The sequence below is a fragment of the Protopterus annectens genome, chromosome 5.part0 (genome assembly GCF_019279795.1).
Source record: "Protopterus annectens isolate FY-2018-M chromosome 5.part0, PAN1.0, whole genome shotgun sequence".
NCBI classification, from domain to species: domain Eukaryota; kingdom Metazoa; phylum Chordata; order Ceratodontiformes; family Protopteridae; genus Protopterus; species Protopterus annectens.
The window spans coordinates 1741008306-1741031719 of record NC_056735.1 but is presented as its reverse complement, the minus strand read 5'-3'; the positions used below and the strand labels follow the sequence as shown (position 1 = coordinate 1741031719).

The window sequence follows — 23414 nt, the reverse complement described above, 5'->3', positions numbered from 1 at the left end:
CCCAAGTTGATGTTGGTGTTCTCCGGGGCGGTCTTATGTTCGTAGCCCCCCTGAGGTACTGTCTTAGTAATGGGTGTGAAAATATAGGAGGATCTAATGAGCTGAAATAGCTGAAGCGTGGATCTTAACAGATGAAAAAGAAAGGCCTTTGTGCAACATCTCAGTTAAATATTGTAGAATCTGAGGAATATTTGGGACTAGAGGATTTTGGCCTTTAGCCTGGTTCCAGGCGCAAAATCTTTTCCATTTGTCTGATTAGGTTTTCCTGGTGCTGGGTCTCCAGAATGACATCCATAACAGCTTTAGAGAGAGGTGTTGACTGATTGTTTAGGTAATTTGCCATGCAGCCAGATTTAAAGTCTTGAGCTGGCTGTGTAGAATCTGATTGTTTTACTGAGTGAGCAGGTAAGGAATTTGAGGTAAAATCCATGGAGGTCCTTGAGCCATGTTCCTTAGTATTGGATACCAGTGCTGGTGTGGCCAGTCTGGGGCAATGAGTATCATTTGTGGCCTCTCTAATCTGGCTTTCAGTAGCACCTTTGTCAGAAAGGGCAGTGGTGGAAAGGCATACACCGTCAATGTTTTCCAGCTGTATGAGAGGGCGTCCACTTTCCAAGCTTGTGAGTGGTATGTCTTTGTGCAAAATTTCCATAGTTGGTAGTTTTGGGGGGAGGCAAAAAGATCTATGTCTGGGCTCCCCCATTTTTGAGCTATCATTGTGAATACTTGTGGATCTAGTTTCCACTCATGAGGATCCATGATATTTCTGCTGAGTTAGTCTGCCAATGTATTTTCTTTTCCTGGCAGGAATTGTGCTTGTAGGTGAACTTGGTAGGTCAGTGCTGTGTTCCACAAGGTCATTGCTTGCCTGCAAAAGGGGTAGGAATGTGTGCCCCCTTGTTTGTTTATGCACCACATCACTGTGGTGTTGTCCGTCTTTATTAGTAGTTGTCCTGGATGTAGAAGGTCCTTGAAAGCTGTTAGGGCATTTTGTACAGCTAGCATCTGTTTCTGATTGATGTGAAGATGCATTTGATCTGCAGGCCATTTACCCCGAATACACTGTCCTGCCATGTGTGCTCCCCAGGCGTAATCCGATGAGTCTGTTGTAACTGATTGCCTGGCTGTGGGTAAGGTGAAAGGCTGACCCTTGTTGAGGTGACATGCCTGAGCCCACCATAGAAATTCGTGTTGAAGGCAGGAAATGAGTGGTATTACTGATTCCAAGCTGTGGCTGTGTTGAGTCCATAAGCTTTTCAGGTACCATTGTAATTTCCTCATATACAGTTTGGCATATGGTATTAGTAGTATGCAAGATGCCATGAATCCCAAGGCCTGCATAATTTTTCTTGCAGGGAGTTGGGTCTTTGTTGCCTTAATTTTGAAGTATTGAGTCAGTTGACCTTGCTTGTCTGGCATGAGATAAGCCATCTGGGCCGTTGTATTTAAGCTGGCACCCAGGAATATTATGTCTTGTGAGGGCACTAGTTTTGACTTCTTTTCGTTTACTGTGTACCCTAGGCAACTTAGTAGGTTTTTTACAAATGCCAGATGTTTTAAAAGAGTGTCCTTGCTTTCTGCTCGAATAAGGCAGTCATCCAGGTATGGATATATTTGAATTCCTCTTTGTCTGCAGTATGCAATTACTGGTGCCAGGCATTTTGTGAATACTCTGGGCGCAGTAGATAAGCCAAAGGGCAGTGCAGAGAATTGGTAATGAGTTGAACCTGCTATAAATCTGAGGTATCTTCTGCAATTTTGTCTGATAGGGACATGCAGGTATGCCTCCTTGAGGTCCAACGTTACTAGCCAAGCCTTCTTGCCCAGCAAGGGAAGAAGTTGCTGTAGTGTGAGCATCTTGAATTTGGGTACTTCTAGGTATGTGTTTAGGATTGAGAGGTCCAGTCTCCAGGCTTTGTCCTTTCGGGGAACCAGAAAGAGTCTTGAGTAAAATCCTTGTTCTTGCTCCTGTGTAGGAACCTGTTGAATTGCTCTCATGTCCATGAGTGCTGTAATTTGTCTTTGAGCCTCTGCCCATTGATTTGGTGGCAGGTTTGGCATTCCTTTTATCCTTGGTAAAGTGTGGAAGTGGAACCTGTATCCTTGAGATACAATACTTAGGACGCATTTGTCTTTTGTGATGATGTGCCAATTGTCTGCAAAAAGTGCAAGTTTTCCTCCCAAGGGAGCGGCCAAGAGTGATTTGTTTGGCAGTCTGAGGGTAAGTCATTGTGATTGTCTTCTGAAGGTTTGAGACCTGTCTTCTCCTCCTTTCTGTGCTGTGGCCCCCCCATTGTTGAGGCTTGTAAGAGCCTTGTGGCTGACCTCTGCCCCTAGGGCATCTGTATTTACCCCTCTGTGGTCTGTCTGAAGCTGGAAAAGACCAGTTTTTTGTTGGCCAATTTCTGCTGAAACGAGGGGGTTGGACCTCTAAAAAATCCTTGACCGTCTGCATAGATTTTGCTTTATCCTCCATTTTCTTTAAAACCTGTTCTGCTTTCACACCAAATAAAACATCCTGTTGTAAAGGTGCATCCAATAATTTTGCTTTAACATGATCAGGTAAAGCTTGCTCTTTTAACCAAGCATGCCTACGAATGACAGACCCTGTTACTGCTGCCCTACAAGAAGCTTCCAATGAATCAAAACCACATTGCAAAGTATGTTTTCCCACTTATTCTGCTGCATGCAACAAGTCTTGCATTTCCTTGTAATCAGGCTGCCCTGTATGTGTGATTATTTTTTTGTTTTAATTGAGACATCAAATATTGTTGATATTTCAGCATGTGAAACTGGCAATTCAAGGCCCTCATAGCTAGAGTAGCTGAGGTATATACTTTCTTTCCCCATCTGTCTAGTGTTCTAGAATCCCTTTCAGAGGGCACAGGATTTTTAGCAATAGAGGCCTTCACCCACTTGGGACCCTGGGAAATGGTTTCTGGGTCAGCAACAGGGCTTTTATATAGGAATTTGTGGGAGTCAGGGACTCTGTAGTATCTGTCTGGTTTGACTGGAGCAGGGGGTAATGAATCTGGGTTAAGGCTAGATTCTGAGTAAACACCATCCACAATGTCTAAAGCAGGTGGAAGCAAGGGGTCTGTGCTGGGGTAGTAGAAGGAACTCTCTGAGCCTTTTCTTGGAATCAGAGAAATCCTGGCCTTCCCAGTGGAAGTGTTCCCTCATAGTATGTAAAGTTTCCCCAAAGGACAAGTCTTCAGGGGGAGATGCTGAAGGAATAGACTCCTCAGCATCAGAGTCTTCATACGGGGGAAAGGAGTATTCCTGTTCCTCAGAAGAATCTGAGGAAATACAAACTTGGTCAGAGGATGCGTAGTCCTCCTCCTGTCTAGGCCTTTTGTCAGGAGGGGGATGGGAACCCTTGATAACGGTAATTAAATCTTCAGCCATCTTAAGCATCTGTTTCTTAGGCATGGGGCCTTGTACTGGAGACTACTGTGCAGGCTTTCTTTACTTTTAAAGGAGTTTTCAGCTTTGCATAGGATTTTATAGTAAGTGTAGTCGGTCTGAAGACACCTTACGCAACTGAAGGCCTTTCAGCTACACCGGAATCACCCTCAGCCATGGAGTTGGAAGGGCCTAAAGATAAAGGCTCTGGAGGGCCAGTAATCTCCGCTTGGGAATCGGATGCAACCTGGGGTTCTAAATCAGCAGTCGTCAGGGGCTGCATTGGCACCTCACTGAAAACCGGGGAACCGGCAACCGGCCTAGCAGAAGCCTCGGTGTCTGGTTTGAGTCTCGGCTGCCTCTCCTTGTCTTTGCATTTTTTATGCATCCCAGTCGTCGGTTGTTCAGACGGCATGGCATAGTTAAATTTTCTACCAAAATAATGTCGGGCGAAATCAAACCGATGTTTAATAGTTCGTTTGTTAAACCTAGCACAAAACCAACAACCAGTGACGTCGTGGTCTGGGCCTAGGCAAGGAATACAATATGAATGGAAATCCTTATGAGGTATTTGCTTCCCACAAGAAATGCAATTATTCACTTTTTCTGACATCAGTCTGGGGCAATAAACGGTTCCCCAACAGGGTACTTAGCTTTTTTGAAGACTTCGGTCTGAAATTCGATTTGAAAATCTCAGGAGTCGGCCGACCGGCACTTGCGAACTGCTTCTGCTTCGGGCACTGCGCAACAAGAAAGACTGAAGAAAATGGCGTTGGCTGCCTCTTTTATACCCGTCGCACTGACGTCAGGGAAGAAGCGACAGCAACCGACGCCTGACCAAGACTTTGGAACTCAGGCAGACTGTGGGACCGCCTGACGGCAGGATAACCCAAGTGTGATGACTGCAGCAGTGTAACACGATGAACATCATTTACTTTTAAGCTCTGCATCACATTTGCCTAAGGTTTGCAAAATCTGCAAGCATACTTCTTCCATATACAACTTCATAAATTTTAATGTATAGAATGTACTGTTTGTGGTTATTTGTTTGTTTTTTTTTCTCTACTTCCCTTTACCACCAAACATACAGGCATACAAAGCAAAGTATGGCAACTGAAAAGCACTATAACAGCCACTTTTTCTAGTTTAGAAAACTGAACATAATGATCAGATTTCAGTTATTGTTTTTTATTATTTTCCCCCCTTTCACTGTCACCTGCAGTAAATTCCTCAAAATGGCCTACTTAAGAGCATAAAAGGCTTGCACCCGAGATGCATTACTTGATAATGAGCCTCTTAGTTAGAAACGTTAAACCATTTCACTTCAGGTGTCAACTGCCCCCTATTTGTTATTAAGCTCTTTTCATACATGTTGTCTCCCCTAGCTAAATAACTACAGTTATCTTCACACAAGATTCTATGCCTATGTTAAAAAAAACACACACATACTAACACTGCAGTATGTATTACATAATATATATAGGAACTCTGTATCTAGACATGGAGATAGTGGGATGTTTCTGCTTCTATACTCCATGTGTGTGTGTGTGTGTGTATATATACATATATATATATATATATATATATATATATATATATATACATATATACATACATATATATATATATATATATATATATATATATATACATACATATATACATACATATATATATATATATATATATATATATACATACATATGTATATATACACACACACACATACATATATACATACATATGTATATATACACACAAATACATATATGGTTATAGTGGGATTTTCTGCTTCTCATGGGCACTGCTGTTGTATACATGATGAAGTAATAGACTGCACTTTAAAAGACATGATTACACTGGACGTGTCTGGCAAATGCACTGCTGGATTGTAGTCATCCCAGTACTGTGCCTCTGAATGTCACATTAGTCGATATCATCACCACTTGCACTGCATGTAGTGCACTTATGCAACAAGAGGTTAAATATTACTGCTGTAGTTCCTTTTATAATTTGTCGGACAGCATACAGAAGTCTTTATTATATGATACCTAGTGGCAGAGTAAGTTCTCTCGGTTCTTAAGCAGTGTTCACTTAGAAGTATTGTGAAACATAATTTCACAGGGTGGGCCAGCATACAGGCCAGGAAAGGCTTTGGATACAAATAGGATCCTCAGTAAGTGAGAAACTGTTTTTATTCTCATACAAAATTATAAATGTATGTCAATTTAACATTTATTTCATAGCTTAAAAATACAGGGATTTATGTGGGATGTCATGGCATCAAATGAAAGCATGTATAATATTCAAACACGTCATTGAAAGCTGGTGCCCAAGTACTACCACTTTCCATATTTATAGTGGACATTTATAATATATGTAATTTCTTAGCAAAGGAATATGCATTCTTATATTTATACCCTTATCTTAGGCAGTGTTTACTTTTAAGCATTGCCAAACAACACTTCATAGGCCCACTCATTACAGAAGTTAGCAATATTCATAATTTTGAATGAAAACAGATCACGCTATCTCACTTACTGACTATCCAGATTGGGGAGACATTTGGTTTAAATGACCCAAATCCACAGGTAAAGTTTGATGCAGTGCAACCAAAGTTATTATAGTTGATTTCTATACTGAAATATGCACTAAGTAGAAAAATTGCTTAGTACAACAGCAGCAGTCTTAAGCCAGTCTGATAGATGCAGCACTTGCATGTAACTTGGACATACTAAGAACAAACAATGGGATTGTAAATTGTGACAAAAAGGGTTGTGGGAATGACTTGTACATTACTACAGAAACAGGAGATTAAGCTAAAAATACATTTTTGTCACTTACTGAAGAAAACAGCCTGGATCTATCACAAGAAAACAAATGCAGGAAAACTAAATTGCCATTTTGGTGTCTCCTTTAGCTGGACTCCTTTAAAAAAAATAAGTTAAGGAAATGTCTGGCTCCACAATTTTTTTGTGGACTGAATATGAGCAGCTGCTTACAACAACCATATGACTGATACAATTGTTGCAAAACACCCTGCCTAAGAAAATTTCATTACTACTTGAAGCAAAGGGTGATATGCCAATGATAAAAGACAGAGCAGGTAGGGTAAGAAATAAAAGCAGAGGTGGTTCATATAATCAGAAGAGAGTGGGGCGCTCTGTTGAAAACTGAAGTGGAAGAGTCAATGTAGAAGTACATACATATACATATATATATATATATATATATATATATATATATATATATATATATGTATGTATATATATATATATATATATATATATATATATATATATTTATTTATGCTACCCAAGCTAAAACGACAAGGCAGTTTAGGATATTTGCATTAAAATGCCTCCACAAATACTTTTAGACTCCATACATTAAGAAAGATTTTTTTCAACCACAGATGCATATTGCTGCTGATGTAAAAATGGGAAGTAGGGCCACAAGTCTGACTAATTTTTAAAGGAGGCTCATAAGTAATCACTGTTGGTGTTTTAAGATGGGAAGTACAGCAAATAAAAACATTCAGGTCATTTAGTACAAAAGATGGGGTTATTTGTGCCAAAATACTTTTTTTTTTTTGACATTTGCAGTTGCAAAGAAAACTACGATACACTGTTTAAACCAGGGGTTATAACCAGACTCAGGGATGCAATTTTATTACTATAAGACTTGCATAACAGGGAAAACTGTTTGGAGAGAAAAAGAAAACTCTCTCTCTATATATATATACATATACATATATATATATATATATATATATATATACATATATATATATATATATATATATATATATATATATATATATATATATATATATATATACATATATATATCTATACATATATATATATATATATATATATATATATATATACACACACATATATATATATATATATATATATATATATATATATATATATATATATATATATATATAGATATATATATAGATAGATATATATATCTATCTATCTATATATATATATATATATATATATAGATAGATATATATGTCTACCTGATAACGCCGAAAGCTTCAAACGCTGACAATGAGAAGACCGACACCGGAAGATCGACAACAAAGATGACCGACAGTTAAGAATCCCGATGCTGAGAACACCAACATGTCAAACGAGCGCTAATGGGTAAGTATTCTGTAGTGACGGACGTCTGGGTTAGGGTGCAGGTAAGGTAAGTGTGCGACAGCGATGGTCTGCAGGGATAGGGGCAGGTTAAGTGAGTTAGGGTTAGGGTGCAGGTTAGGTGAGTATGCGATAGTAACGGACCTTAGGGTTAGGGTTTGGGTTAAGATTAGTGCATAAATAGTTGTAAATGTAAAGTTCAGTGTAGGTTTGTAAGGTTTTTTGGTGTGCTTGTGTTGTGTGTGTGCTTTTTGGACAGGGGATTTGTTTTGTTTGTTGACTGTCGGGATTGTGGTTTGTCGGGTATGTGACGTTTCATGTTTCTGAACTTTTGGTTTTGTCGTGTCGGTGATTTCGTTGTCAGTGTTTTAGCACATCGGTGTTGTCAGGTAGACCCATACATACATATTATATATAGAAATAAGTAGATGAAGATATAGATTTAGAAAACTACTACTGACGCCCATCAACACAGCATACCGTTTCCTGATTAATAATCTGGGAAGTTACACATTTAGAAGGAAGGCAAACAGATCCAGCTCTGGTGCAATCATAATCCAGCCATACTATGTGATTTCTGATCCACCAACAACGTATGGTCCCCAGTAGATTTACAGTCATCAATTTATCAAAGAAAGATAAAGATAATTATGGCCACCTGCATAGCTGAACAGAAAGAAACCCTCCTGCTTGTTCATGTACCACACGATTGTGCCAACTATCACTACCTGAAAAATTCCACATAACTCTTGAAGGTCCTGATGAGGACTAAAGAGGTGACATTTCTTTCAGACCGATATGCAGCTCCAGTTCAGATGAATTCAAAAACATGCACTATCCCGGATTGTAAATGGGGGTCTCTTCTACCAAATTCTAATACAACCAATGTCAGAACTTGAAAAGGTGGAGGAGGAGAAAAACAGAGACTGACTACAGTAATCTAAATTGCTTAACTTGCCAATCGATTTCATTGAGTAAGACAGGAATCAGTATTCTCTCTCTCTCCTTGAGAGATTTGTAAACAAGATTCTTAAAAACTCTTTCAGCACAATAAACAGCCCTTTATATGTAGCTTTAAATTATGTTATGAACATAATAAATATACTCAATAGATATAAATAAACTCAAAATACCTGTTTGCCAAAGGGATGCTTGGACTGGTTCTCCAAAATACTTTCACCATAAGATTCCTTCTTAGGTAGCCTGAATACAACAAATATATGCTCACTATAACAGCTAAAGGAAGATATGTGTCTACTTCTGTCTCACTTCTGCAATATGGAATGTTTCTGCTGGCTCATGCCATAGTGTAACATGCCAAGGTAAAACAGTGAGTCCTACTAAGATTGACTGAAATGCACTGCTTGATTGAGCACAACCTGCAAGATGGGGAGGAAAAACACAGAAAATAAATTTGCCCAACTTACAGGAAATCCATCAGCAGCCACAGAATGGAGAGGCTATCCAGACAGTGGAAGTCTCCAAGAGAGTAATAAGCACCCAGTGCTTAAGCCATCATCCGAGTTTAGCTGAGATGCTTAGCATGTACCTGCTATATCTGACTCCAGAAGTCTCATGTGGTGGATAACCGTTATGAAGAATTTCAGCAATGGAATTTACATTTCCCCAAGAGGCTGCAATGACAAGATGGTCAAACGGAAAAATCACCATATGATGGACTCCTGCAACAATAGGGTGCCAAAGGAGTTCCTCCTGTTATAATCATGGTCCAAGCAAATAAAACCTAGCAGATGTATGAATCAACAACTAAGTAGCAGCAGCAGGTTGTTTGCACTTGTGACAGTTTTGAAGCAAACACTGGAAGCAGTGACATATCTACTGGGGTGTCCACGGACATAACATTTTCCAAGGGCAAATTTACAAGCTGATGGCAGAACATGAAGTGACTGGCAATTCCCTTGGACAGAGTGCGCTTAACAACTCTCAGATCCCTCCATTCTTGGAGCAGAAAAGAGAGAATGATTGCTCAGTTCTTCCTAAATTTGTAAACTCTCTTCAAATAAACCCTGAGATGGTGGTACACTGTCATATCAGGAGACTTAAATAAACAGCACACACAGACACAGTAGGTGTAATTGAACCTCTCTAAGGTCCAAATTCCAATTAAATTTTTTGGAAAACCTATGTACAGTATGTCAAGCAAATTACTGTAGCAAAATGATCAGCATTATGTCTACATACACAAACACACACACACACACACACGCACGCACCTCCCCCCATTTTTTTATTTTAACTTTGGAGATATATCTACGCTATGTATTTATATGGTAACATGCATTAAGTTACACTTACCACTGTAAATTAACCTTAACAGTATACCAAGTATGTCATGGGCTACTTGTATCAAACTTTTTATATACTGAAAAACATTTAAAATATGGCAAACTTCAGTTCTCATAATCATTTTAATTATGTAATACTCCATACACTTACCTGTTTTTTTCAATAACCTTCTCTATCTGGAATTTAATAGGACAGCTAGTCTGGCTTTTGGAACAGCTCTTGCTGCACTACATCTCCATTTGGAGAGACAACTTCAGGAGTCTCTCTTTCTCTTTACAACTCTTGACAATCACAGTTCTCATAATCTCTTATTTCATTGCAAAACGACTGGTTGTTAAAGGACAACCGCACCCACAGACTCAAAAACATGTTTATTTCATCATGGTTTGGTGTTTCCTACATTTTAACACCACTCTGACTATTTACAGCTTTGTAGACATTTTTATATGCAATTTATGACTCTGACCACATGTGGTCTGGCATCTTGAAATAATTCTGACTGTTTAGTCTGCCTCTAAGTATCCCAGAATGCATTTTGTCTCCAAAAAATTGCAACAGATCTGCCATGTTTTCCCTAAACCTCCTGTCAGTGCATTGATGTTACAGGCATTCACTGCTGTGTTATAGTCACCAATTTTTGGTTAAAAGTGTATCCTTTTTCAATGACTACTTCAAACACAAGCAGTGCAAATGCTACAGAACAGAACTGAAAAGTACATTTTATTGCTCTTTCTACTTAGAAATGCTAACTTGATTTCTTTTGTGAAGGCTGAAATCTAGTTCTTCAAGGTTTCTCCCCTCCCCCTTTACACCTACCTTCTCTAGCTGTCAAAGAGCTAAGGGTAATTTAACCCATTATCTGCATGTGATTGACAGCTCACAGCATGTGACCAGACTAATGTACTGTTTTCTTGTCAGCCTTTCCTTCCTTACAGTGGGAGACTTTTGTTGCACTCCTCCTGTCAAATTTAGAACAAAACTACATAGCACTGGGAATAATCACTGTTTGGCAAAGCATCAAACTCCCACTTATTTTTCCTTCCTGTTTGGTCAAATAGCTAACAAATGATGCACTATAAACACAAAATATTTCACAGACTTGCATGACAGGACCCACGTGCTTTTTTAAGTGGTAATTAAGAAAATTATGGCATTGCATACTTCTTGCAATCTGATGTAGTGTTGTCAATTAATTGTGACAAACATTTGCTTTTTATGTAAAAACATGCAATTAATGTCTATGCATGGTCATTGCAAATTTATGCTCTTAGGTTTTGCAGCTGTTACTGTGCTTCTGCCTGTACTTTGTCACATATCGGTAGAGCTCTTCAGAAAAGTGAGATTATAGTTTGATATTTTTGCTAGGTTAAGAATGGGCTGGGCAAGGCAGCTCTGACATCACAAAGTGGGAGGTCCACTGGCTCTTCTATACAGCATGCAAATCAGGCGGGGATTACATCACTTTGGGGGAGGAAATGCCCTGGTAGCTAGAGAAAGAGCTCTGGCAGATGTGACATCATAATTTCAGAGCCAGCTAGATGTTTTTCAACTTGGTTTTCAAAGTGAAAGTAAAACAGTATGGAAAGGTAGGAAGCCTAACAGGGAAAACAGTTGAGTGGATTATTTTTTAAAGCTGCATGGGTGATTTTTTGAAGTGGTATCAACGAACAGGGACTAAAAGGGACAGCGGGTTGCGCAATCTGCTTTAATATCCCTCTGTTGCCCTTTAACTCTGTTTCTCTTTGCCTTGGAACTTTGACCTCCCATTCAGTCTTGTACAACTGTCAGGGAAAACTTTTATACAGCCTTCCCACTACACCACAGATGGCAAAGAATCATGGTTCCGCTACTTTATCAACAACTTCAGTTTCATACTGCAGGCTCTCCAATGGTTTTCAGATACTTGCTTTGTATTCCCCACATGCAAGTCTGGTAAGTCTTCTGCATTTCTTTTATTTATTGGTTTTCAGGCCTTAGCAATGTAGCTTACACGGATATTCCTCTTGTTGGTGGGAGAAAGTTTGCAGTAGAGCTGCTATATCTTCTAATATGACTTTCCTTATAACTTTTTCCACAGTCTTTCTTGAAATTCTCCACTGTTTGTGGATAGTTTTCTCCACTTACCAACTAGACTATGGGAAGTGTGAGCTGAAAGTTACATGCCTGAAATCTAACTCATGCAAAAATCTGAATTTCTGAGTTGTGTATTGTGAGTTATAAAAAATATGAAAACATAAATATCTCCAATCTTAAAAAATATAGACTGCACACTGCTCACACCTGCACTTTTTGGATCTATCAGTTTGGTTATTTCAGGTAACTTGGAAAAATAAAACACACATAAGAGATGCAGGTTCCTATTAAATGTACCCAATTCAACTCCGTGGATTATCTGGGAAATAACGGCATTGCTTACTTTGGACAGTTATGGTACTCAGTGTAGATGGCAAAACTTTGTACCACTCCAGCTGACACTACTGGTCAAAGCATTATATCTCTTGCTCTTTCCCTGCATTTTACTATTTCTAGATGTAATACATGTATCCTATAAAATAACTGCCTTCTCAGCTGTTGGTAACTATTATTCTTTTAATTGTTAACATCAAGCCTTAGACACACCTTAGTCCTTTGTTAAAGGAAAACACGGCTAATTTCCTTTCCATACTGATGCTTTTTATTCAGTCTATACTTGCACTGTAGTTTCTTTCAGTAAGTGCATTCAGTACCAGTGCACCTTTCACATTCTTTTAATTATTTTTCGATCTCTAGTAACCACAGAATTAATCGAAGAATCCTGATCTTCTAGAAGCTTTACAAACATGCGTCCTAATTAAAACACTTATCTGAAGTCCCTTACTGGTATGTTTCTCAATATACAAAAGTATGATATGAAAGACTTTTTGAACCAGCTCTGCAAGGGTCTATGGTCTATTCCACCCAACCTTCTTTACTAGAGACATATTCAAGATATTTCTTACATCCATGCAGAATTCCTTTTCTATGCATTGTTCTTGTGCAAATCTGCAAGTGCTCTTTTCCCACAAGCAAATGCTCTATTTTCTTACAGGATTACAGCTTCCATTTTACTATGGCTGGTATTCACTTGCACAAAAAAACACAGTGTTATTAAAAGCAAAGAATTTTAATGGAGCATGTATAACTACTCTGTACAGCACTTAAAGTCTACTTTTGTGTTCATGGTGCCATTCCCAAGCTATATCTTGGCCTAAAAACTTTCTTAGATGCATTGTTTTTTCTGATATATTATGTAAAAACTTCAGAAGATACTGCTTTATAACACCTTTTTTGTTTGGCTTTAGCATTTGCTCAACTGCTTGGATTTTCTGTTAAAGTTTTAGATTGGTCTGATGCTATAATATGACCTGTGCATTTCAACTCTTTCACATTTGCCAGTCTTCAGCTTGAAATTATGCTTCCTTACTCTAGTCAGCATTTTTTTTTTCATTTCTTGTTATGCTCTTCTTTTGTCTGACCCCATAATAACAGACCATTGATTACACCTACAATACCTTCGCTGTCTTCAATTAAGCAGGGAACAGCTCTTTGGAATACCGCTGGTGCTCCTAAAATACCAAACTGAAGTTTGAGGAATCTGTACCTTTCTAAATGGTGTATTACAGGTACACGGTCTGTTTATTTACTCTGACCTGACCGGACAGAAATTCAAGTTGGTATACAGTACCAAAAATAGCTTAGTATCTGGCATGCTTAAAACATTTTTCAACATTGAACAATGGGTAACACCCTTCCTTGTTTAGACACTGCAAATCAATACAAATATCAATCTTTCTGTGTACCAGTAATGATACTACACTCATTCTGTTGGTTTCAAAAGCATCTAATTAACACTAAAATTCCCTTAGTACTGAATGGCTCAACTTCGAGTACTGCATGCATTTTCCTAGGAACACTTATCAGAAGCACTGCATGACATTTTATTTATTATGTGTGATTTTCTTGGAAAGCTTCCTAAGCCTAGAAATAAATCATCATAGTCATACAGAATATCACTGCCATGGTTCTGCACAGTACCTGAAATGCGTCTCTGACAGGACAACAAATTCTGAACATGCTTAGTCTTTGCGTTTATAATGTACATTACATTTCAGATTTTCATATTTACTTACTCATTAGCAATGTCCAACTAATGTTACTAGCCAGTGACCAGAATAGTTTAAGAATGCGACCACAGCTCTCTCTCGCCTGTCTTTTTTTCTGACAAACTACTATTCTCTGTTCCTGTGTTTAATTTAAATTCTGCTCCATACTTTGTCCCTTAATTCTCAGCATCTTTTTTCCAAATATCTGCATTATATTCTGATGCATTTTCATACTTCACCACATTATTCCACTTCCACAGTACCGACAACTCATTTTCATATTTTGTACAGAGAAATGCAGATTATTTTGAATACACTTGTTTTTACTTCTACATATCTTTGCAAAGTATCTTTTACTAACAGTTTCTGCAAAACTGATTACTTGTATGACAAATCTTCCTCTTAATTTTCTACCCACACCCCCTGCATGAATCGAAAATTAAAATGACAACTATGAAGGCCTCCATCTTAGATCATGTTTTTTTTCACAACCATTGCTTTTACAACTCATTCTCATTATTTGATTTTGCACTCCTCTTTTTCATCACTTAATTTTAAATGAGCGCTACTAATTTAATTTGCTCTGCATAGTTCTACCACATTTGATAAGGTAACGCCTGTTTTTCTTAAAAGCTTCTTCCCCATTTTACAATTCCTTAAATTAGAAACTATTATGTCACTTACAAAATAATTATACAACTCACCAAATTCACAGCATTTGACTATGCTCTTCAGCTCAGCTGCTTAAGCAGCTGCAGTCTCTATGGAAACATATCCTCTTGTAAAGAACAAATGTCAATGGGGAAAACTCTCTTTGGGCTGGCAATAATTAATGACCTTAAATCAGAGTACTGCTATTTTATCTTTCTTCTTTTCGAGAAAAGAAAAGGCATTAAAAGTCTTTACATCTTCCTCTCCAGTAATACACAAAAATGATGAATACTGTCTTTCTTATAATATTTCAACAAAATGACTTCCAGAGAGAAATAAATCAAATTAATGGATCCAAACATTCCAGTTTTCTGCCAAGTTTCCCCTCTAGTATTAAAATTCCAAAATGATACAGCTGATAGTACAGTTGTGTACACTTTCCATAAATGTAGATGTTAGAGTGTATTCACTGTTGCAGTCATCACATTTGGGTTATCTGCCTGCAGGTAGCCCTCAGTCGGCCTGAATACCAGAGTCTTGGGATTTCTGCATCAGATGCTGTCGCTTCTTCCATGACGTCAGGTCGTCAGGGGTATAAAAAATGTAGCCGATGCCATTACATCAGTTTTTCTTGCCCCAGATGTTAGGAGCCCTCAAAATAGGAAGCAATTGCATGGTATGGAACACCCCCAGCAAAAAGCAAATACCAATCATGTAAAATATTCCAAACAAAAAGGAAAGGTAGGAGTAAAGAGAAGTCAGTGGGCTGGAGGGAGTGTAACCAGGACTGCAACAGTGAATACACTCTTAACATCTACATTTATGGTAAGTGTACACAACAGTACTATGTTCTTCATGTTTCACTGTTGCAGTCATCACATTTGGGTTGATTCCCAAAGCTGAGGATGGGTGGAGGTAGTTAAGAATCATGAGGGCTGGCAATCAGGCCCTGTAAGACTGCTGTGGCAAATCCAGCTCTGGATTTAGAATAGATAGGTAAGTGGTAATGCTTGGTGAAAGTGTGTACAGAGCTCCAGGATGTCCCTGGTAGGGACTCCCCTGAGAAATGCTGTAAAGGTTGATGTAGCCCTAGTGGAATGTGTTCTGATCCCCTGTGGGGTACTTTTCCCATGGTGTTTGTAGCAGAAATGGATGCAGTGTGCTATCCATTTAGAAATAGTTTGCTTTGAAATGGCCTTGCCCCCTGCCCCTGCAGATAAGCTGACTAGCAGCTTGTCAGATTTTCTGAGAGTCTTAGTACTGTCCAGATAGAACCTAAGCTGCCTGTGCACATCCAGGGAGTGCAGGATCCTTTCCCCTTTATTCTGAGGATTAGGGAAAAAAGCTGTCAAATGAGTGTATTGGTTTAAAGCCACACAAGATACCACCGTGGGCATAAATTATGGGTTAGTCCTGAGGGAAACCCTGTCCGCATGGAAGATAATGAAGGGTTCCACGGCCATGACGGCCTGCAATTCAGACACTCTTCTAGCTGAAGTGATCGCTAGAAGTAAAGCTGTTTTCCATGAGAGGAATTTAACTCTGCTGTAGCAGCAGGTTCAAAGGGGGGAAGCATGAGCTTCTCCAATACAAAGTTAAGGTCCCAGGCTGGGGTGGGAGCTCTCCTGGGGGGATCTTAAATGTTTGGCTCCTCACAGAAACTGATGACCAGAGGGTGAGAGAAGAGGGGTGGGCTCAGTATTATAATGAGCTGAGATGGCAGAGGCATGAATCTTAATTGAAGAAAAAGAGGCCTCTGTGGAGCATTTCTGTTAAGCAATCTAATATACGAGGTAAGCTGGGCACAGTTGTGTCCATTCCCTGAGACTGACTCCAGGAACAGTATCTTTTCCATTTTTCCAAATAGCATTTTCTAGTACTAGACCTTCTTGCCTCAAGAATGACATCCAGCACCTGCTTACTAAGGGTTGCTGGTGATGAGTTCAGGGAATGAGCTAGGCTGCTAGGTTTAGGGTCTGAAGCGGAGGGTGCAAAATCTGGCAGCAGGTGAGGGGTCTGAGGCAGGTGCCATGGTGACACTACTGTCAGACTGCACAAAAGAGGGTACCAGTGCTGGTGTGGCCAGTCTGGTACAATCAGGATTGTCCTTGGTTTGTCCTGTTTGATCTTTAATAGAAGCTTCGGGGGGGGGGGGGCAGAGGGGGAAAGACATAGATTGAGTGGCTTTCCCAGGTAAAGGACAGAGCATCCACTTTCCAAGCTTAGCTGTGGGGAGGTCTGGTGCAATATTTTCTCAATTGATAGTTCTGAGGGGAAGCAAAGAGGTCCACCTCTGGTGCCCCCCCCACCTGTTCCTCAAAAGCTTGAATATTTTGGGTTTGAGTTTCTACACATGTGGGTCCACGATATTTCTGCTTAAGTCATCTGCCAGTGAATTTAGTTTGCCTGGCAGGAATTGAGCTTGCAGGTGCACTTGGTTGCTCAAGGCTGTGTTCCACAGAGCCATGGCTAATCTGCAGAGTGGGTAAGAATGGGTTTCCCCCCTGCTTGCTTATGTACCAAATAACTGTGGTGTTGCCTGTCTTTACCAATAGTTGTCCTGGAAGAATAAGGCCTTTGAATGCTGTCAGAGCATTCTGTACAGCTAACATTTCTTTTTGATTGATATGCAGGTGCATTTGCTTTAGGCTCCATTTGCCCTGAATGCATTGCCCTGCTATGTGAGCCCCTCATGCATAGTCTGATGCGTCTGTTGTTAGGGTTTGGGCAGCAGGGGGTAGAGTGAAAGGGAGTCCCTTGTTGTGGTTGCAGGCTTCTGCCAAAAGGAACTCTATCCTTAGGCAAGGAATGATAGCATTCATTGTTTCCAGGTCCTGGGAATGTTGACACCAGAGACCTTTTAGGTAGCACTGAAGTTTCCTCATATACAGTCTTGCATATGGAATTAGTAGAATGCAAGAGGCCATGAACCCTAGGGCTTGAAGTATTTTTTTTTTGCAGATAGCCAGGTTTTGGTGGCCAGCAGGTTGAAGTAGCTTGTCAAATAAATTTGTTTTTCTGGACTGAGGAATGCCATCTGGGAAGTTGTGTTCAAGCTTGCTCCCAGGAATACAATCTGTTGGCTGAGTAACAGATGTGATTTATTTTCATTGATAGTGTACCCCAGTGAAGGTAGAAGTCTCTTTACAAATGCCAGGTGCTGCAGAAGCACTTCCTGACTGCCTGCCTGAATCAGGTAATTATCCAAGCATGGGTAAATTAAAATTCTTCTCTGCCTGCAATATGCAATGGCTGGAACTAGGCACTTTGTGAATACCCAGGGTGCAGTAGATAAGCCAAACTGAAGTGCAGAGACCTGATAGTGCGTAGAGCCTGCTCTGAAACGTAGGTATTTCCTGCAAGATTCCCTTATGGGGATGTGCAGATAAGCATCTTTTAAGTCTAGGGTTGCTAGCCAGGAGTCCTTGACTAGCATAGAAAGCAGCTGTTGGAGAGTTAGCATTTTGAAATTTGGAACCACCAAAAAGGTGTTGAGAATAGACAGATCCAGGATAGGACGCCAACAGTTTTATTTTCTGGGTACCAGAAACAGCCTGGAATAAAAGTCTTGTCCCCTTTGTTCTGCTGGGACAGGATGAATAGCTTTAATACTGAGAAAATACTTGCTTTTGGGCCTCTGACCACTGGTTTGGGGGGAGGTCTGGCCATCCACTTAGGGCTGGGGGAGGTCTGGCCATCCGCTTAGGGCTGGGGGAGAGTGGAAGTGGAATCTGTATCCCTGGGAAACAACGTTTAAGACCTAGATGTCCTGGGTAATGTACTCCCAGTTTTTGGCATGCAGTGCAAGTTTCCCCTCCTAAAAGTGCAAGTACTTGGGCAAGGCTTGGAAGAGTTAAGGATAATTTTACCATAGGACGGCGGCTTACTACTCCCTGTTTTGGACATGGGAGCACTCCATTGCTTAGATCTGTGCATAACCTGAGACTGTAGTCCTGATGGTCTGCTGCCCATGGGTTTGGACCGAGAAGGCCTGGAAGGGATTGGAAAAGATCAGTTTTTTGAAGGCCAATGCCTACTGAATCTAGGTGGTTGTACTTGTAAGAAATCTTTAACAGTTTGCATAGATTTAGCTTTCTCCTCCATCCTTTTGAGGACTTCGGCTTTATTGCCAAATAGACGCTCTTGGTTTAATGGTGCATCTTGTAATTTTGCTTTGACATGATCTGGCAAGTTTTGTTCCTTAAGCCAAGCATGCCTTCTAAGAACAGACGTGGTGACAGCAGCCCTGCAAGATGCTTCTAAGGCATCAAACCCACATTGCAAAGTATGTTTACCAACTTGGTTAGCAGAATGCATTAACTTTTGTAAGTCTTTGTGTTCTGCACAATCAGGAGTCAACATCATCTTCTGTTTAATTAGCTCCATAATATGCTGCTGATACTTTAACATATGAAATTGACAATTTAAAGCCCTAATGGCAAGAGTAGCAGAGGTGTATACCTTCTTACCCCATCTGTCTAAAGCCCTAGAATCCCTGTCCGAAGGGGTAGGATTTTTGGCAGCTGGAGCCTTAATGCCTCTAGGTCCCTGGGAAATGGTGTCTGGCTCTGCAGTGGGATTCTTAAAGAGGAATTTGTGGAAGTCAGGTACTCTGTAGTACCTGTCAGGTTTCCTGGGGGCCAGAGGCCAAGTATCAGGGGTAATGCTGGATTCCAAGAAGACATCATCTACAATTTCCAGAGCAGGAGGGATAGCTAGAGGCCTGTGCTGAGGCAAGTTTAAAAATTCCCTGAGTCTCTTTTTGGACCGAGTGTAATTCTGGCTCTCCCAGCAGAAATGCTGTCTAAGGGTATTCAGGGTTTCACCAAAAGAAAAATATTCTGGAGGGGAAGCTGAGGGAATAGAGTCCTCTGCATCCAAGTCCTCATAGGTAGATAAGGGTATGTCCTGGTAATTAGAGGGATCAGAATTATCAGACTCCTGATCTGAAGAATCAGAAGGAAAATCAGTTCTTGGTCTTTTTGAGGGGGAAGGCTGACTTCCCCTAATTAAGGTAATGAGGTCTTCAGCCATTCTAAGCATTTGTTTTTGTGGCATGTGGGCCTGACAATGCGCTAGGTCGTCTGTTTCCTAGGAGTAGTGCAAACTCTAGGCCTGAGAATTTCGGTATTTTTGGTTTGAAACAAAGTAGTCTGTTTAATATGAAAATTGGAAGGCCTGAATACACCCTCAGAAGCCGGTGCCTGCACAGCGGCTCCGGACCCATTCAAGGCAGAGACATCCGCAGGTTCCATAGGTTAAGAAGCATCTTGCGGCATACCAGACTCCGAATGGGTCTCAGTTGAGGCCTGTGAATCTGTAGCAGCGGGTATCAGAGGCTGTGAAAGCGCCTCACTGAGTACCAGCGGACTGGTGACTAGCTTAACGGTAGCGTCATCGGAAGTTTTGGACCTATGCGGTCTGTCTCTGTCTTTATCCTTATGTTTTTTCGGAAGATCTGTAGTCGGATGGCTTATTGAAGCCATTTCAGAATACGGACATCGATGGTGAAAGAATTTAGCGACAAAAATAGCCCGACAAATAGTTCGGGTGTTGAACAAGGCACAAAACCGACAGCGAGGGATGTCGTGGTCTGGGCCTAGACAGGTGATGCAGTAAGAATGAAAATCTCTGTGAGGTATTTGCTTTCCACAGGCAAGACAATTATTAATTTTTTCTGACATCGGTTAGAGCAAGAAAAAAGGATCCCCAAGGGGTACTTATCTTTTAGAAGACTTCAGGTCTGAAACTCGAAAAACGAAAATTACAGGAGACAGCCGACTGGCACATGCAAACTGCTTCTGCTTCGGGCACTGCACGGCAAGAAAGACTGATGTAATGGCATCAGCTGCATGTTTTATACCCCTGACGACCTGACGTCATGGAAGAAGCGACAGCATCCGACTCAGAATCCCAAGACTCTGGTATTCAGACTGACTGAGGGCTACCAACAGGCAGATAACCCAAATGTGATGACTGCAACAGTGAAACACGAAGAACATCCATACTTCCACTAAAAATTACACCTCTGTAGTTCTAAACACCAACGCTTGAAATCAAATGTATTTCTTCAGTTCTGCTTAAGCTCTGGCAGATATTTCAATGAGCTGATAGCATGTCATGTCAGACGGCTAAATGAACACCACAAAGATACAGTACATGTGGCCTAACCTCTAGGAGACCTACATTCCAAATTAATCCTCCAAAAATGTGTACCACAACACACAAATTACTATAGTTAGTTCACTAACATTAAATCTATTACATATGTATGTCCAGAATATACAGAGCCATTTTTTGTCTGCTTTCTGCTGCCAGAAAGAAAACAGGAAGGTAAATGGCTTGGTGTAAGGACAACCCTGACACCACTATGAAGAGGAAATGCAAGCTAATCATAATGGAAGCCAAATTCTTGTGAAAGACCAACAATGGCGCTCATGAATAAAGGACTGAAGCTTTAAAATCTTGTAAACATAGATGACAGTCATAAAGAAAAGCACATTCCATGAAAAAAAATTCAGACATAATGAAGTGACCGGCTTGACAAGGATAGGCAAGCCGGTCAATCATTAAATTTGGGTCCAAACTTTAAACACTGCAGGAAAACAAGCGAGCCCTGTAAAGGGTAGATTAAGTAGCCAGCACTGGTGAAAGTTCTTTCTCCATTAGACAATCAGAGATGGCAGACTTAACTTAATGGAAATAAACTAGTTCTTAAAAAACTGAAAAGGTCCCAACACCAAGACTATCAATACTTTCACAGTACCTTTCTAACCTTCTCCTTAGGTTTCAACTTCCAGCCTTACCCACAGATCATGTATTACTGAACTATCCTGGAACATAGGATTCTATTATACCAACACTCAGGCCTCAATTTAAGATTTCAGACACTCATACTGCACTTTGGAGGACAATTATGGGATCATAAACTCTCCAAACACACTTAACAAATAGTGTAATGAATGATGGAAAAGTGCTAGTGCTAGCATGATTAACATTAACTGTACATTGTATTAAATGCTACATTATGTGGCTTTGCGATTGTGACACAATTTCAAATGCAATGCTACACAAGACAAATAATAATACACTACTCATTTCAACTTCCATAATCTGATGTTATATATAACTAAATATACAACTAAATTGCATGCAAAAGGCAATCGCACACACACAAACACACACACACAAAAATACCACTCTGTGTAGTTACACATGAAAGAACAGAAATATTTCAGATTAAACCTTAATGAAAGGTTTATGTACTATACTTACAGGACAAGGCCATGTTTTTCCTTCAAAGTGTTTTGATCTGTGAAAAATCAAAGCATCACAGTTTGCAAATACGTCATTACATGCTGGGCAGCAATGGGCTGGTGTACGTGAAGGTTTTTCTTTTACTGGCCTAGTTTTTAACCCACTCCTAGTATTTTTCTGAAGTGATTTTAAGATTTCACTTTGTTTTTTCTTCAAACTCCTTGACACCTCTTGGAAAGTCTGAAAAAGAAAAATAAGAAAAATATAACACATGCAACAGCTTCATTGTCATCCCTAATTAGACAGTTCTTTTTCCTTCAAACTCCTTGACATTTCTTAGAAAGTTAACAGAAAAGAAAAATAGGAAAAATATGATAAACACAACTGCTTCACTGTCAGCCCTAAATTGTTATCCACATAGCAGGAACTGACACATGCAAGTATTGTGTTGCAGAAAATTAGTGGTATCAATTCGCAGTTCAAAACAGCTGGTCCTGCAAAACTCTTAAAAGGCATGAGAAAAAAAAACAGTTTTTAACCATATTCCCAGACTCAGGACTCAGTAGACTCCCTCCTGCTTAAATTCAGAAAGATATTCCATGGAAATGAATAGTATATTATATTTAATGAGGTGCTAACTTCATAATTATTTTAATTTTCAAAAACAGTGAAGTTAAAATTTACTACAGCAATGCCAAAGTTAGCATGCTTGTTAATCCATACAAGGATACTGACAGGTTCAGAGGTTATCTATAAGGATTTTGTAAAACAGATCTTTCTCAAACCCACACAAATTAAGCGCACAGAGGGTTTAAGTAGGCATCCATAGCCAAACATGTACACAGCTTAGAGGTAACACTGATGGTCATACATAATGCACCAGAATGACAATTAAGGAATGAAAGCATATTGACTCACATGCATGAAACCACACACCCGATGGCTTGAATTAATACAACGTCAGAACAGCTGAAAACGTATACAGGAAGAAAATGCAAAGAATACAGTCTAAAAGAGAGCACATGCGACACTTGACTGCTGGTATGATAATTCTGACCTCTAGTTTGCATCTCAAAATACTTGTTATTAACTTTAAGCTGTAATTTTAGCATTATTTTTGAAAACAACGAAAGGTTAACTCCAACAATAAATAACAACAAATGAAAAATGGTATCCTGAGAAAACCTTTTTTTCTACAATCCAATATCCTGAACAGCTTTCACCAAACAAAATACAGAGTTATGGCGAGTGACACATTAAATACACTACAATGTAATATACGTTTGAGAAATGATTCATAGAACAGTTCCTAACCTATATTTCACATGACAAAAAACATATACTCCAGTTATCCACTTCCTTTTGTTTTAATAATTTAGTCTGAATAGTGCACTACTGACTTCAATAAACTTACTGCTTAAGTTTCTATAGAAGAGAGCTTCAGGCAGACTGCGCATGTTTTCTTAAACAATTGTCTTTTCTGAGTGGTTTTCTACTTGTTTTGGTTTTC

The 23414-nt window shown here is 39.7% G+C and overlaps 1 protein-coding gene across 1 annotated transcript in view; it reads right to left on the bottom strand.

Moving 5' to 3' along the window:
• LOC122801873 overlaps positions 1–23414 on the bottom strand; it is a 226390-nt gene that overhangs the window by 53550 nt on the left and 149426 nt on the right. Inside the window, exon 5 of the mRNA XM_044071535.1 lies at positions 21923–22144. Coding sequence (XP_043927470.1) covers positions 21923–22144 — 222 coding nt within the window. The remainder of the gene's footprint in view (positions 1–21922; positions 22145–23414) is intronic.